Source organism: Sus scrofa, chromosome 5, assembly GCF_000003025.6.
Source record: "Sus scrofa isolate TJ Tabasco breed Duroc chromosome 5, Sscrofa11.1, whole genome shotgun sequence".
NCBI lineage: Eukaryota > Metazoa > Chordata > Mammalia > Artiodactyla > Suidae > Sus > Sus scrofa.
In genome coordinates this window covers 61,779,487-61,796,328 of record NC_010447.5, presented here as the reverse complement: position 1 = coordinate 61,796,328, position 16,842 = coordinate 61,779,487, and the positions used below count along the sequence as shown (strand labels likewise).

The 16,842-nt window shown below is 41.1% G+C and overlaps 1 protein-coding gene across 4 annotated transcripts; it reads left to right on the top strand.

The window, feature by feature from the left end:
- TMEM52B (transmembrane protein 52B) lies at nt 7,704-16,516 on the top strand. 4 transcript variants are annotated; one of them, XM_021092361.1, is made up of 5 exons: nt 7,709-8,327; nt 10,531-10,574; nt 12,675-12,713; nt 13,265-13,431; nt 14,935-16,516. In XM_021092361.1, the coding sequence occupies exons 1-5, from the start codon at nt 8,274-8,276 to the stop codon at nt 15,189-15,191; spliced, it is 561 nt and encodes a 186-aa protein (XP_020948020.1). In that variant the 5' UTR covers nt 7,709-8,273; the 3' UTR covers nt 15,192-16,516. The 4 variants fall into 4 exon arrangements, with proteins under 4 accessions (XP_020948022.1, XP_020948020.1, XP_013843842.1 ...); XM_021092362.1 differs by having other exon boundaries at nt 7,719-8,327; nt 14,953-16,516; XM_021092363.1 differs by lacking the exon at nt 12,675-12,713 and having other exon boundaries at nt 7,704-8,327.

Here is a 16,842-nt window from a genome sequence, read left to right as displayed (position 1 = left end):
CTGATTCCTCCAGCTCCATTTTTCTTTTTCAGGATGTCTTTGGCTATTCTGGGTCTTTTGTGCTTCCAAACAAACTTTAAAATATTTTGTTCGAGTTCTGTGAAAAATGTCCTTGGTAATTTGATAGGGATTGCATTCAATCTGTAGATTGCCTTAGGTGGTATAGTCATTTTGATAATATTAACTCTTCCAATCCACGAGCATGGTATAATATATCTTTCCATCTATTTGTGTCATCTTTGATTTCTTTCATCAGTGGCTTGTAGTTTTCAGAGTACTGGTCTTTTGTCTCTTTAGGTAGGTTTACTCCTAGGTATTTTATTCTTTTGAATGTGATGGTAAACGGGATTGCTTCCCTATTTTCCTTTTCTGCTCTTTCATTGTTAGTATATAGAAATGCTGTCGATTTCTGTGTATTGATTTTGTATCCTGCGACTTTGCCAAATTCATGGATGAGCTCTAACAGTTTTCTGGTAGAGTCTTTAGGATTCTCTAGGTATAGTATCATGTCATCTGCAAATAGGGGTAGTTTTACTTCTTCCTTTCCAATTTGGATTCTTTTTATTTCTTTTACTTCTCTGATTGCTGTGGCTAGGACTTCCAGAACTATGTTGAAGAGTAGTGGCGAGAGCAGACATCCTTGTCTTGTTCCTGATCTCAGTGGGAATTCATTCAGCTTTTCACCATTGAGAATGATGTTCGCTGTGGGTTTGTCGTATATGGCCTTTATCATGTTGGGGCAGGTTCCCGCTATGCCCACTTTCTGAAGGGTTTTTATCAGAAATGGGTGTTGGATTTTGTCAAAGGCTTTTTCCACATCTGTTGAGAGGAAGGATCATATGGTTTTTACTCTTCAGTTTGTTAATGTGGTGTATCACACTGATGGATTTGCAGATATTGAAGAACTCCCACTTGATCATGATGTACAATCCTTTTAATTGTAATTGCGGTTTGCTAGTATTTTGTTGAGGATTTTTGCATCGATGTTCATCAGTGAAATTGGCCTGTAGTTTTCTTTTTTTGTGGTATCTTTGTCTGGTTTTGGTACCAGGGTGATGGTGGCCTCATAGAATGAGTTTGGAAGTATCCCTACCTCTGCAATTTTTTGAAATAGTTTCAGAAGGAGAGGTGTTAGCTCTTCTCTAAATGTTTGATAGAATTCGCCTGTGAAGCCATCTGGTCCTGGACTTTTGTTTGCTGGAAGTTTTTTAATCACAGTTTCAATTTCAGTTCTTGTGATTGGTCCATTCATCTTTTCTATTTCATCTTGGTTTAGTCTCTGCATAGAATATCTGAAACCAAATTGAAAATAGTTTATTTGTCATGTTAAATTCTACTCTACCACACAGTTTACCAAAGAAATCTCAGCATGTAGCAAATATATCCTAGTCAATCAAATAAATCAATGTTACTTACCTTTACCACTCAAGCCCCTGGAAAGTGAGGGCAGGAAGCAAGATTAGATAAAATGTTGCATTCACCATGGTGACGTCCACATAAAGAGAATCTCAGGAAATTATTTTGATAATGAATTAATAGGAACTGAAATGACACCACAATTAAAGGGCATCTTATCATTTCCCACAGTGACACAGCTATTTCAGATGCCATAAATATTCTGGTGGGTTAAGATGAGACATAAAGGTATGATTTTGATGAAATGGACGTAACACATACTTCTTGTGAGCTCATCATATCCTAGTAACCTTTTATGGGTTGTCCTGGGAAAAAGTGTCCCTAAAGGAGGCATGTGAAAATATGGTTAATATACCCAAAGAAACAGAAAGAACCAAAACTACATTCCTTAAAGAAGACCTAAGGTTGACTTGATCTCTCATATTCTGTTCTCCACACTTTACTCATGAGACCCAGGAAAGCATAGTCATCCATTATCTGTTGGGTCAACACTCATAGTAAACTCTGTAAGCTGGTGGAGGACCTTGTGATGAGCTCTACGAATCTTGTGCTCCCTTCAAAAACAATTCATTTTTTTAAAATTTAATTTTACTGGAGTATAGTTGATTTATGTTGTATTAGTTTCAGGAGTACAGCAAAGTAAATCAGTCATACACTTAAATATACCCTTTTTTTTCCCATATAGGTTATTAGAAACTATTGGGTAAATATTCCTGTGCTATACAGCAGGTTCTCATTAATCATCTGTTTTATACAGTAGTGTGTATTTGTTATCCCCGCCCTCCTAATTCCTCCCTCCCCTCAAGGACTTCACCTGTGATAATCATAAGCTTGGTTTCAAAATCTGTGGGTTTATTTCTGTCTTTTAAATAAGTTCTTCTATGTAATATTTTATTAGAATCCACATATAAATGATATCATATATTTATCTTTCTGTGACTTACTTCATTCTCTATGATAATCGCTAGGTCCCTCCATGTTGCTCCAAATGGCATTTTTTCACTCTTTTTTACGGCTGAGTAATATTTCATTGTATATATGTAACACATTTTCTTTACTCATTCTTCTGTCAATGGACATTTAGGTTGCTTCCATGTCTTGGCTATTGTAAATAGTGATGTAATTTTTAAGAAAATTCTCTCAACATCTGCAGATCAGATTGCCATCATAATTTTTTTCCTCTCCTCATTATATATATTCTAACAGTGCACTGTATTGATTTTCAATTCCATTAATGTTATTCCATCTCTCCAACTAAAGTATAAGCCCATTAAAAGTAAGCATAGATCCCTCTTATCAAGGAAATATTCTTTCATACCAAACTGGCATCCCACATAATGTGTAGTATTCTGCAAACAGTAGAAAACTAACACTTGAGGTTCTTAACTATGAAAACATCACCAGCATAAACTGGATTTTAAAACCAAAAGGAAAAGAAAACTCTGTCTCAATTCTTTCATTATGAGAAAGAGGAACTAAAGCCCCTCCAAAGTTCAGTGGCTTCCTGAATATCTTTTTTCTATCTGATGCTAGATAAAAACTCAGTTTACTGTTCTTTCAATTATACCAGATAATAAAAGATATGGATGGCTTCTTCTGATAATATTGTAAATGCAGTATGAATCTCTCTCAAAGGATTCAGTGAGAGGCATTTCAAGTCACCAAGTCAGAGAATATCCACTTCATAGAAGACTTCAAACACAGTGTCAGGTGGAGGATAGCCACACCAAGGTCACCCTCAGATCTCTTCCTGATGTCTCTCCAACCAGAAGCTCACATGGAGAGGCTACAATACAGCGAGTATGAAAACTACATCACTTACCATCTTCTGGGTGATCCAGCTTCTCAACAAGGCCATTTTTTGCCTTTGGCTATTCAAGCCTGTCAGAAACAAGTGGGTTCCTTTCTTTTCTTATTGGGATAAAACTTACATAACATAAAATTTTTTGTAGTTCCTGTTGTGGCTCAATGGGTTAAGAACCCAACACAATGTCTGTGAGGATACAGGTTGGATCCCTGACTTTGCTAAGTGGGTTAAGGATCTGGTGTTGCAGCAAGCTGTGGTGTAGGTCTCGGACATGGCTCAGGTCTGGTGTTGCCGAGGCTGGAGCACAGGCCTTAGCTGCAGCTCTGATTCAACCCCTAGCCCAGGAACTTGAATATGCCATAGATGCAGCTATAAAAAGAAAATTAAAAAAAATTTTTTTTACTGCTTTAGCCATTTTTAGGTGCACAGTTTCATGGCATTAAGCACATTCACATTGTTGTGCAACCATCACCATATTTCATCTTCCCCAACTGAATCTCTGTATCCATTAAACCATAACTCTTGTGATGGGTGATTTTCTGTGTCAATTTGATTGGGTTACAAGGTGCCCAGACATTTGGTCAGACATTCTTCTGAGTGTTTCTGCAGGGGGGGTTTGGATGAGATTGACCGTTTAATCAGTAGAGTAAAGCAGATTTCTCTTCATAACAGGAGTGGACCTTCCGTCAGTAGAAGACCTAAATAGAACAAGACTGTCCTTCCTCCAAAAAGAAAAAAATTCTCCAGGAGACAGCCTTTGGACTGAGACTGCCCTTGACTCTCCCAGGTCTTCATCCTGCCAGCCCACACTGCAGAATTGGACTTGCCAGCCTCCATCATTCCATTATTCATTTTCCTATAATAATTTTTTTCTTTATATATACAAATTCTATTGGTTTAAATTCCTTGGAATTGCTGACTTATTCAATGCCTCATGCCCTCCTCCTCCCAGTTACTGGAAATCACCATTCTATTTTCTGCCTCTATGAATTTGCCTACTCTGGATACTGCATACAAGTGGAAGCATATGATAGCTGTCCTTTTGTGTCTGACTTATTTCACTTATCATAATGTCTTTAAGGTTCATCCATGTGGTAGTATGTGTCAGAATTTCCATCCTTTTAGGGCTGAATAATATTCCACTGCTATCCATACCCCATTTGTTTATCCATTCATTCACTGAGGGACTTTTGGGTTTCTCCTGTCTTGAAAATATCCACAGGGATAATTTCTACAATCTTTATGTGGCAGACAGATGGACAACCTTTTGACAGATCTTAAGTGGTTTTCATTATCCCTGCTGTGTGATCTCCGCCTTTGGAGTGTGGCTGGGCTCCATGGCTTGCAGTGCAGCAAAGGTGATGTAATGTATGTAATTGTACATATGCAGTCAGGTAAGGTGAGTGCCTGTCTCACTGAAATTTCTTCCCTCCCTCTTGCTCCCTCTCTCTCTTCCTCTCTCTATTTAAAGAAGCAAGCTTACACGAATCCTACGGCCACAGATGAATCAATTCTGCCTAGGAGAGTTAAGAAGTAAACTGATCCCCAATTAAGCCTTTAGATGAGAATACAACCCAGCAGACACCTTGACTGCAGCCTTGTGAGACCCTAAGCAGAGGACCCAACTAAGCAGTGCCCCCACTCCTGACCCACAGATACTGTGAGATAATAAATGTGCACTCTTCTACATGGATGCTTACATAATTTGTGGCACTGTGTTACACGATACATAAAGCTAATAATTCTGTGATAACCTTAATCCTCCTGCTTTTGTTAAATTTCCTAAATCTCATCCTGTCACTGACTTCCAGTGCCCCTGAGGTTGTCACTCAATACTTAGGTTGCAGTCTTGGTTCATAAAATATAGACGCTATCTTTTATGTCTTCCTAGTGGAGCTTCCAGTAGTTGCAAGATAGAACTGGTTTCTCTTGCCATATCATCTATTTTTGCCATGGCTCTGGTCCAACTGAATGCTCAGCTCTTCATAGTTCACTCTTGGGGCCTCAGAATAATAATAGTCCTAGCCTCTGTTTCACTGAGAGAGGAAGGTAATCTACCGTGGGTCACGTGACCTAGGCAAGGTCAAAAGGAAACTAATCAAAGGAACTAGAAATAAGTAATTCTTGAGCCCCACTTGTAACAGCTATTGTATAACAGTTCCCTGAAGCACAGGTGAAAAAGCCTGTGTACACTACCCTCCATTGGTTCCACTCCACATCCTTAACGACCTGGGGACAAGCTAATGATTCACAAGCCTAATGGAATCCCCAGATCGTGCAGGGTTGATCATTCCCCTCTACCTCAGCAACCAGCCCTTCCTCGGTGGACCTTCCTCAGCCTTCCTCTCGAATCCTCTTTCCTCTCTCATGATTCCCTCCCTAGATGGTTTGATAGGGACAGAGCCCAGAGTGAAAGCTGCCACAAGGCAGAATCACTTCCATTAGGATAAACAAGAAGTTCTCTTTCTCCAGGGAATAACCCCGTAGCAGGGAGGGGTGGGGGGAGGGGAAGTGGCAGTAGTCTTTCTAAGAAAGAAAAGTAACAAGAAGGTCATTAACAGAATTCTATTTTGTTCAAGCCTGTTAGGAAGCTGGAGGGCAAAGAGATGATGGCAATCACACGGCAGGAAAAAGCAGTGGGGGGGGGAAGTCATGTTAATGGGCAAACCTGTTCATGCAGGTGAAGGCTGGCATGATTGGGAGAAGAGATGGCCGGGATAGCAAGTGGAAATATTCAAGAACCAGAATGCTAGGAAACCTTAAACATGGACATGGTAACAATTCACATGAGAGGCAGAGGGACATTAACTCTCCAGCAAACGGTAGGTAAAAGTCATTGTTAAAATTGAGTGGAAATCAAGACAACCTTACAAAATATAACACTTACAAAATATTTGTTATATCAGGATTGTTACATGCATTTCATATACAATAGCATGTTTAATTTCTATAAGTGTATGAAGTAACATTATCATTATTATCCCATTTTATACAGGATGAAACTGAACCAACAGAGAGATGTAATAACTTGCCCAAGGTCCCACAGCTAATAAGCCACAAAGTAGTATTTAATCCCAGACAACCTGGCTGGATTCTTAGCCATGATGCCCTACTGCCTCTCTGACAAGAGAAAGAAGAGACGGCCAAGGTCAATGATACTGTACGTCCATGTACATGACACTCTGAAGAGAAACATTCTAATAAAAAATGCCTTCATGTCTCTGATTGTATTTTCTCTATGAAACAGCATCCAGGGAAGGTCAAGTGAGTATTTCATTTCAAGTTCATTAGTGGGAAAATTGAGGATGGAGAAACTACATTACAATTTGGTGGAGGACCAAGATTAGAATTCTACTCTCTTGTCCTATAAAATACCTCCTACCTGGCCAAGGTTTCTGCAGAAATTCGGAAAGTACACTTACATTAAAAAAAAAAAAATGATGCAGGAGTTCTTGTTGTGACTCAGTGGATTAAGGACCTGAGGTTGTCTCTGTGAGGATATGGGTTCAATCCCTGGCCTCGCTCAGTGGGTTAAGGATCCAGAGGTGCTGCAAGCCATGGTGTAGGTCGCAGAAAAATAGAAAAATATCTCATTCCAGTGTTGCCTTGGCTGTGGTGTAGACCTCAACTGTAGCTTTGATTCTACGCCTAGCCCAGGAACTTCCATATGCTGTGGGTGTGGCCATAGAAAGAAAAAAATAATAATAATGCAGTGCTCATTTAGTTTTGGAACTGAATGATTTTGAATCGCCAGGACCACACCAGGCTTTTCTTTCAAAAGAAAAGCTATTTGCTTTTCCAAGCTAAGAAAAAAAGTTAAGTTTATATCCTCCATTCTCATGTCCCATTGTTAAGCCATGCGATGGCTTTTTAGATCACCCCATCCCAAAGCCTCCCCACAATAGTAAAATCAGACTTTCCAAATTAGAAGGATCTGAAGGTTGTTTTTTTCCAACTCTTATGAGAAGAATTTTTCCCGTTCTTTTTATGAAGAAATTCATATTTTTATGAAATATTCTGTATTTTTAATATGTTTTAATCCTTTCTATTATTAAGTAAAAGTCTACTGGTGTAAGCATACATCATTTATACAGCCATTTCTTTGTCCCTGTAGAGATGTTTCTTTACAAATATTTTATGTCCGTTCCATGTGCACTTGTTTTCGCTCTGACTTTATATGAGAGAGAGAGAGAGAGGGAGAGACTTATAGCTCTTGAATCTCAGTGTGAAAAAAAAAAAAAAAGAAAAAAGTTAGCCTAGTTTAACTATTTCAGTGGAAATTGAAGTCAGGGTGGAGGGGGGAAATCTCATGGACAGCACCCAGATATTCTAATCTTCAAACCTGACTTCTCCAAAGATGGGAGCGCTTTCCAGTTCATGTGGCAAACTCTCAGCCCTACTTCAGTGTCTAGGAATAAATGACCCAGAACCAGGGAGTTGATTATCAACACAGTGAAGGGGAGGGTTTCAAAGAGCAAGAGAGGAGGGCTAATCACAGGGAGAGGGAGTGACTGGAAATTTGTAGGGTGACTTTCAACTTGCAACCATCTCCCTGGAGTGCTTGGGTGAAGGACCAAGAATAGTACTCCCTTTCTGATGGAGAAGACAACTTATTTGGTGGCCCTCAACTTGCCTTTGATTCTCCTTGGAGTCCAGTGTCTCACCTCTGCCTAGAAAAATACCTCATTCCAGATACTGATGTGTCCTCCTTGAATGCCTTCCTTGCAGGGCAGTGGGAGAAAGTTAAGGACATAGAGAAAGGATTCAAAGGAGAAGAAGGGAAGGCAAAGGGAAGCCAATGGGGAGAGCTTCAAGCCAGTGATGGAACTAAAGATGCCAGGATGGAAGGGGAGAGGAAAACCACAGAGAACAGCAGCCCAAGGGAGTGAGAGGAGAGAAAGAAGGAGGGAGAGAAGGAAAACCTGATCTATTGCTGAGAAAAGTTTCTCTCCTTAAGTCCTGTAGGTCAAGAAGACAGACATGGCACAGACCACAGAAAGGAGGCAGTGGACACCCAGTGCCTGATCTGGGGAAAAAGGAATCCAGCCCAATGGGCATTCAAGCTCCAGCCCTGATGACCTCTGCCCTGGTGTATTTCATCCAGGTGAGTCGTGAAAACACTGAATAAGGCTTTTGTTTGTTTGTTTCTCAAGTAAATCAACTCTCGGAAGAATCTGGGGGCAAATGAAAGAGGGGGAAAGACATGTATAGAACCAAAGTGATGGTGGGGAAAGAATAACTAGAAAGAATAACTAGAATTCCCATAGTAGTATAAAGTTACATAGGGCACAGGGGACTAATGACATGGGTGAAAACAGGAACATATATACAAGTAGGACAGCGATGACGATTTAGAAGTGTCTCCTGTATATTTCTCTCTTCTAACTTATCACCTATCCCTCAAAATCCCAAGTAAAATTTTAAAACTACCTACGTAATTCCCCTAGTGTTTCCCACATCAGTCCTTTTACTGATCTAACAGTTCAGATGCCTCGGGATCACAGATAAGAAAGAGAAGTCTTTAAAAACACTTTGCCCCTTTTTACATCTCTCAACAAAAAATCAGAAGATCCTGAGTAACTTATTAGCTGAGAAGGGTCACTGGACGTAGGGATTCTGAACCACTGTCGGGGGGAAGTTTATACAGCTTTGAAATCTATTAAGAAGGAAACCAAATGAAGAAATGGGCTGGCATCAATTTCCTGCAGAGGTCGGGGCAGGGTGGGTGCAGTCTGTTTTGCCTCCTATATACCAGTAAGCGTCTTTTTTTCCTCTCTTTTTCTTGGATTTTCTTCTTGCTTCCTCTTCTCTTCCTTGTCCTTCCCTTCTCTTCTTTTCTTGCTTCTTCTTCTCTTTTTGCAACAGTTCTGAAAAGAGGAATTTTATCTGCTGAGCACTTTGGGCTTTTTCTTTTTCTTTTTTTTTAACCTTCGGTTAGGAACAGGGGTGGGTTGAGGAAACACACACTTTGTCATGCTTAACAGCCAACTATTTTAAATTAAAACAAAACTCAGGAAATGTCTGCGGAGATCAGCTGTTAGTCCTGCGACAAATCCTTTTCACGCGATTTGTAAGGACCATTCGTGTTCCCTGCCTCCGCCAACAGACTCCCAATAAGTACACATCTACATCTTTTTTTTTTTTTTTTTTTGCCATTTCTTGGGCGCTCCCGCGGCATATGGAGGTTCCCAGGCTAGGGGTCGAATTGGAGCTGTAGCCACAGGCCTACGCCAGAGCCACAGCAACGCGAGATCCGAGCCGTGTCTGCAACCTACACCGTAGGTCACGGCAACGCCGGATCGTTAACCTACCGAGCAGGGGCAGGGATTGAACCCGCACCCTCATGGTTCCTAGTCGGATTCGTTAACCACTGCGCCAGACGGGAACTCCTCTCCATCTTTTTTTAGAGGAACTTTGCGTTCTTTATTGCTGAGATGTCAAGCTGTCCAAGTTATTGGAAGAGAGAAAGAGTGTCTAGAGCAATAGTTTACCTAGAGAGGCTTCCGCGGGAGAAAATCAACGGTAATATAAGGTAGAAGAAGGAAGGGCGTTTCCTTTCCTGGGAGTAGAAGGAACTTGATAACAATGTAAGGAGCTGTTGGTAAGAAATGCAGTCCACACACATATATGCTGGAGTTTGATTTGTATTTGTATACTGGCCAACCAATAGGTGTGAGCAGTTTGTCATGTTACTTAAACCTCTATGCCTTAGTCCCTTCATGTTTCAAAACAGGGTTAAATATACCCACCTCTATTGCTATTGTGATGAGATACCCTGAAATCTTAAAATTTCAAATCTTAAAATGTGCCAGTCTGCTTGGCACATAATATTGGCACTATTAATATGTAACTTTTCCCCTCCCCTTCCCCCTCTTCTCTTGTACAGTGAATTAGTGATGCCCGGAGGGAATGAATGCAATTTGTAACTGAGAATTAGGAGACAATAACAATACCCTGAGGGGCAGATCAGAAAATGTCTAAGATAAAAAATTATTGATATAAATGCTGCCTCTTATTCACAAAGTCAGTGATGGTCACCTACCACCAGAAAAAACAAAACCCAAAACAAACCAAAAAACCAGATTAGATATTTGCTCTTCCAAGTTTTCCCACTTCAAATTTGATAAAGAACAGGCATGGGAGAGATGCAAACAGCCCTAGACAGGGCTGACCCCATGACCTTGTCCTTGAATTTGCCCTGCTCTCGCCAGCTAACCTCACAGCAGTGTCACGAGGTAGGATTCATAGGCTGCTGAGCAGAGCCGTTAAGGTGATTTTCCTGTCTGAGATTATTTTCCTTCCTACAGCTTCCTTGGGCAAGATGTGAGGAGAACTGTGTCAGTCCTGAACAGTAAGTATCCGGGCGTCCCCACGGGGAGCGGGGAGAGGCAGACAGAGACATCCACACCCCAGACGGGGTCAAAATCTGGGTCAAAATCTCATTAAGTATCTGTGACTTCCCTTATTTCTACTTAAAGGGGCATCGATGCATTGACTTCACAGACGGGGTTGTCCCCAAACAGACGTGCCTTCGTGTCATCTTAAGGATTCAAAATAGTACTGCTGACTGCATGTTTTCCAAAGCCAATCTTCCTATCAAAATAGCAGACCTAATCTCAATGTAACAGTTACAGAGATTTGCAAAAGCCTTTCCTCCTATGCTTCTCAGTGACTCACCAAGATAGTCTGGATTCATCAGTCACAGGCAGATATATTCGGGGAATTGCCAAAGACGCCTCATTTCCTATTTTTTAGGGCACATTAGCAATTATTGCAGACTTCATTTAGCTGTCACTTTGAGGTGCTTATCCCTTAACCTAAACTGTCTTGATTAGGTTCACATAAACACAAAGGACAGAAAAGATAAAAAAGGAAGAGATTCCTTTCTCTTGGGGGGAAACTACTGAACAGAGCAGGGAAGGTTTGAATAAAGATCTTACTTAGGCTGAAGGAAAACACATATTTAGCCATGGGAAGAGTTTCCCAACAGCCAAGTCTGTTAAACCCGGGGGAAGCGGATGGCCTTTGTTTCTTGTCACATGCTTTCTGAAGTTTTTTAGACACCACCCCAGGAAGAGTTATTTTTAATAGAATCAGGGGCTTTGAACAAATGGGAATGTGAGAACACGCAGAGAAGATGCTGTGCCGTGAAAAGGCAAACTGCACGGTCTACAACTGTGCAAACAGAGAGGGTGTAGACATGGATTTCAATAGATTTCAACAGACCAGCAAGTATGAGCAAATGTATTTTCTTCAAAGACAAACCTTTGCCCTCCCCTCCACCCCACCCCACACTCCTGCAGTGTCCCCACACTTCTTCTCCCATGAAGTCCATGTGTTTTTCATCCTAGAGTGAAAACTGATAATTGCCCTGGTTCATTCAGAGTATTTAATGAGTTTCTAATGAAGTCGGTTTCTACATTTTGCCCTTGTCTTATTTGGCCTCAGTTTTGACCCTGAATGTGAGAATCTAAAGACCTTTTTATGGTGGACATCCTTATGGTTTTACAGTGGCCCTTTTTTTCTTTCTTTCTTTTCCTTTTTCGGTCTGTTGTTTTGTTTTTGTTCTCTTTTTTAAATGTAAATTCCCAGGCTAGGGTCAAGAATTGGAGCTGCAGCTGCCAGCATATGCCACAGCCATGGCAACACACCTGCCATCTACGCTCTAGCTTGCAGCAGCGATAGGTCCTCACCCCACTGAGTAAGGCCAGGGATCAAACCCGCATCCTCATGGACACTATGTCAGGTTCTTAACCCGCGGGTCACAATGGGCACTCCCTCTCTTTTTTTTTTTCTTTTTTTCTGCTTTTTATTTTTTATTGATGTATAATTCATTTGCTATGTTGTATTATTTTCTGGTGTATAGCAAATTGACTCAGTTATGCATACATGTACATATATATATATTCATATTCTTTTCCACTATGGTTTATTACAGGATATTGAGTATAGTTCCCTGTGCTATACAGTAGGACCTGGTTGTTTAGCTATACGGTGGCTGTTTTTGCAACAATTTGCAAAACATGAATTACAAATTTTTATGTTTATAACTGAAATTTTCTTTATGTTTAAATGTTACTGACCGAAAAATATAGTCAAACCTTAACTCCGAGGTTTCATTTTCACTCTTTGTAAACTTGCATTGCAAGTTCTTTCTTGGGAATTGTCATTAACACTGTTTCCAGGGGCCATGTTCTATCAACATTATTTTCATGACCACTAGTTTAGTCTATCTTATAATGATTTACACAATACCATTTATGATAAAAGTCACTACTAAAGGTATCCCATTTCATAATAGATTCATCTGGTTACAATGACATTATAATATAACCTGTGATGCTTTTATTATAGCAAGGCATTATATCTTGTGATTCATATTTCTGATTCCGGAATTATAAGGGACATTGACTATAGTTTTATTGCAAAAAATTTTTATTCTTCTCCATAGTTGCCTGACCACGGATTGGGTACATCTCTGGTACATATGGTAAGTTTCATCACTATTACCCAGAAAGATGTTTAAAAGGGACTTTTTCTCAGGGGTAATATTTTTTTAAACTTTTTCGGTTTTTAAGTATTTTGACAGCAGGAGGAAAGAAAGGTCTGAGAGAGCCAGCCTACTTATCTAGCATCTCATGGGTTAAAACTTCTTTACCTCATTTCTAACCTATGTGACAATAAGCCAGGATTTCCTATTTCAATACCATCTCCTGGGCCAACATCAACGGACGATTGTGTACTTTCTCGGGGTCAGCTCTAGAACAAGTCACGCAGAGATTACTTCAGTAAAAAGCAGCCCCTCTGAACCACATCAAATCTGTTATTAATTGTTCCAGCGAATGGACTTAGCCTTGCTGCCAAAAGAAGAAAGTATTCACGTGAAGGGAAAGCCTAAGTGTTAAAATCTTGAGTCATTCTATAAAATATCGAAACAAGAATTAAAAACGTAGACATTGAAGACTGATTCCGCCTAAGCTGGGAAACAACCCAGCCCCCCCCCCCCCCACGAACTCTCACCACAGTGCGGGTTCCTTGCAGGTTGCTGGTGGTCGTGGGCGCATTACTTCTGCTGTGTGGCCTGACTTCTGTGTGCTTCCGCTGCTGTCTCGGTCGTCAGCAAAATGGAGAAGAGGAGGGCCGACCCCCCTATGAAGTGACCGTCATCGCTTTTGACCATGACAGCACTCTGCAAAGCACCATCACTTGTGAGTACATGGACGACTAACAGGGCAGGTGAATCCAGGCTCAAAACAGTACTTAAGGTGCGCTCCAACGGTGTAGAAACACTGGTCGCAGGAGTTCCCATCATGGCGCAGTGGTTAAGGAATGAGGTAGCGGGTTCGATCCCTGGCCTCCCACAGTGGGTTAAGGATCCAGCCTTGCCATGAGCTGTGGTGTAGGTTGCAGATGCGGCTAGGATCCCACATTGCTGTGCTCTGGTGTAGGCCTGCGGCTACAGCTCCAATTAGACCCCTAGCCTGGGAACCTCCATGTGCCTCGAGGCCAGCCCTAGAAAAAAGACAAAAAGACAAAAAAAAAGAAAAAAAAGAAAAGAAAGAAAAGAAACACTGGTCGCATAGTATTAAGGGTTCTAAAACTCAGGGTAGCTTTAATTTCCAGAACCTGATAACCTGGTTTCTCATGGATGCAGTGTGCTCAATTTTTTTATCTGACTGCTGATAGAGTGAAGAAATAATCAAAATGTTGGAGACAATTTTGGAAATGGCTTAGAGGAAGGATTCCCAAGGTTATAGCTATTTTGATAAAACTATTTTAAGGAGTTCCCCTAGTGACACTGCTGAAAGGAATCCGACTAGCATCCATGAGGATGTGGGTTCCATCCCTGGCCTCGCTCGGCGGGTTAAGGGTCCGTGTTGCCATGAGCTGTGGTGTAGTTCACAAATGTGGCTTGATCGCCCATTGCTGCTGCTGTGGTAGCCCGGCAGCTGTAAGTCGGATTCCACCCCTGGCCTGGGAGCTTCCATATGCCACAGGTGTGACCCTTAAAAAAAAAAAAAAGCAAAAACAAAAAACAAACAAAAAACTATTTTAAGCTCTGAACATATCCTTTTCTCCAAAATGTCTCAGATCTTGTATACATTTCCTATTATCTGTACTATTTTTATCTTTAGAGAAATTAGTCATGTGTACTTCCAGTTCTTTATTCGCCAGGTCTTAATACATTAAATATTAGTCCCAACACTTGATAATCATAAGCACTCCTTCTTTCCCCTTTGTTCTTTTCTTTGGATTATATTCTTTCCTAAGATTGGAGTGAAGATCAGGCAGAACAGCAGGTGACACTACACTGTGATATTTATTTTGAAAAGCGAGAATGCTCTGCCAAGTTGTTCACTTTCCCTGCTTTTCTTGTGTCATGGTCATTTTGGAGAAAAGACAAATAAGGCAGAAAGAACTATTTCCAAGGAGTCTGTGACTTTAGTGGGTTGATAGAAAGGGTTCCAGATCTGTAAATGGGAAAGGGCAAGTTTGTGAGATGCGGCAACACACGTTAGATTATTCGAGGAAGCCAGGAGATGGGAATCTCCTAGCAAAGGATGAAGTTAGTTTGTAAACAAGCATCACAGGATTTTCATAACATCTGTGGCCAAGGGTGATGGTGGGTTTGGACACCTTTTAAAAATGGAGGAGTTAAGTGTAGTGTAAGTCCCTGCTGTCTGAGGATACCACGTTGACTTGAGCTCTAGTTCTTCTTCCCTTCCCAGCCCTGCAGTCAGCGTTTGGCCCTGCAGCTCGAAGAATCCTAGCCGTGGCTCACTCCCCCGGCTCCCTGAGCCAGCTGCCCACCTCCATGGACACCCTCCCAGGGTATGAAGAAGCCCTTCACATGACTCGCTTCACTGTTTCAAGGTGTGGGCAGAAGGCACCTGATCTACCCCCGGTGCCAGAAGAAAAGCAGCTGCCTCCGGTGCACAAGGAGACCCCAGAACACTCCCCAAACTGATGGGAACTCTGGTTTTATAAATGAGGTGTGGGGGCTCTGTTCAGAATTGGTTGAGATTCATAGACACATAGACCAGTTTTCCCCCTAACTTTCAGAAAGCTTAGGATAGCATCTAAACATCATTCTGTGGAAAAGATGGGTTCCAACTCTGCAACTCTTCAGATGCATGTATTTTCTGATGTGGAATGTTCCAGTTGGGAGCTTGTATTCTTTATCCAGTGACTAATATTTGCAATTAACCTGTAATGATGCTGATTACTACTGAACAGGAAAACAGCAAAACTATCTTGGATTCCTGCAGCTATTGAGTTTCTTTACCCAGAGCAAACTGCAAGTTGCTTGCTTCTCTACCAGTGAATAGACTGTATACATTTATGAAGAAAGACAAGAGTGTAGGCATAGCCATAGATATTCATGCACTGAATTTGTGCATCCTTCCTCTCAAGAGAACACTCACCTTTATACTGAGTATGATGATAATTTTGGATGTCATACAATACCTCACTGGAAATCCAGAATCAGAGGTGGGATTTTAAGAGAACACAGTAGGAGCATATCACAGTCTTTCTTTCATTCTGGTTCTACCCATCAGCAAGTGTAGGAAACTGCATAGAATGCAGTAACAGTTCTATTCATTTTTTACTTCCTCTGCCCCACAAACACACGCACACATACAGATGCACGCGTGCATATACCCACGCACACTTTTCTTAACTCTAAAAAACTGCCATTGCTTTGCTTCTTTCCTCTTTCCTACTTTGACCACTTAAAGGCCACGTGTCCTAGATAAATACTTACTTCTAATGGTGGCCTTTACTGCCACCTAGCGGATGCACGGTTGAAATTCATTCTTCTATTGGAGCGTCTCAGCATCACCTGTCCTGTTCTTGGAGCACTAACTGGATGGGATCCTTCCCAGGGCACCAGCCCACTGTTCAGTGCTAAGCTGTCTGCATAACGTACTACCTCTTAAATGTACTGTTACTGAAAAAATTTAGGAAGTTAAGTGTATTTGGGGGAAAACTACTTGCCAGTGACTTTTAAAAAGTCTTTCAAGCACCATTTTCTCTTCTTAAAATAGGGGATAATGACACCTCCAAAGAGTGTTCTGATCAAGTAAGCTATACATAAGTGATAAGATTTGTAAACTGTTATGCACATGTATTTGTTAATCTTACTATCAACAACGAATTTTCACCTGCCTGCTATGATTCCACTGAGATGTGTTCTGATTTGTCCTTTCGCCAGCCACCCTATCATCAAGACACACCTGATGTAGCTTTATTTCATCAATAAATATTTGTCGATTGAGGCAAACAACTGGAGATGATGTGATTCCTGTTAATGTGTTCTGTGTAGAGGGAAGGGATATTGGAGAACACTCATTTATTAGGCAATTAGCTCCAATACTCAGGGAGCAATACAGAGCTGGGAAATGACTATTTAGTGTACCACCTTCTTATAAATACTTTCTTAGAATGCTCACTCAGCCCAGAGGGAACATGTTCTCAGTGAGTATAACCTGTTGATGATCTGAATTTATCCTGAGTCATTTAAGAAATTGCTTCTGGGTGGAGTACCAGTTGTGGCTCAGCAGTAATGAACCTGACTAGTATCCATGAGGACACAGGTTGCATCCTTGGCATCTCTC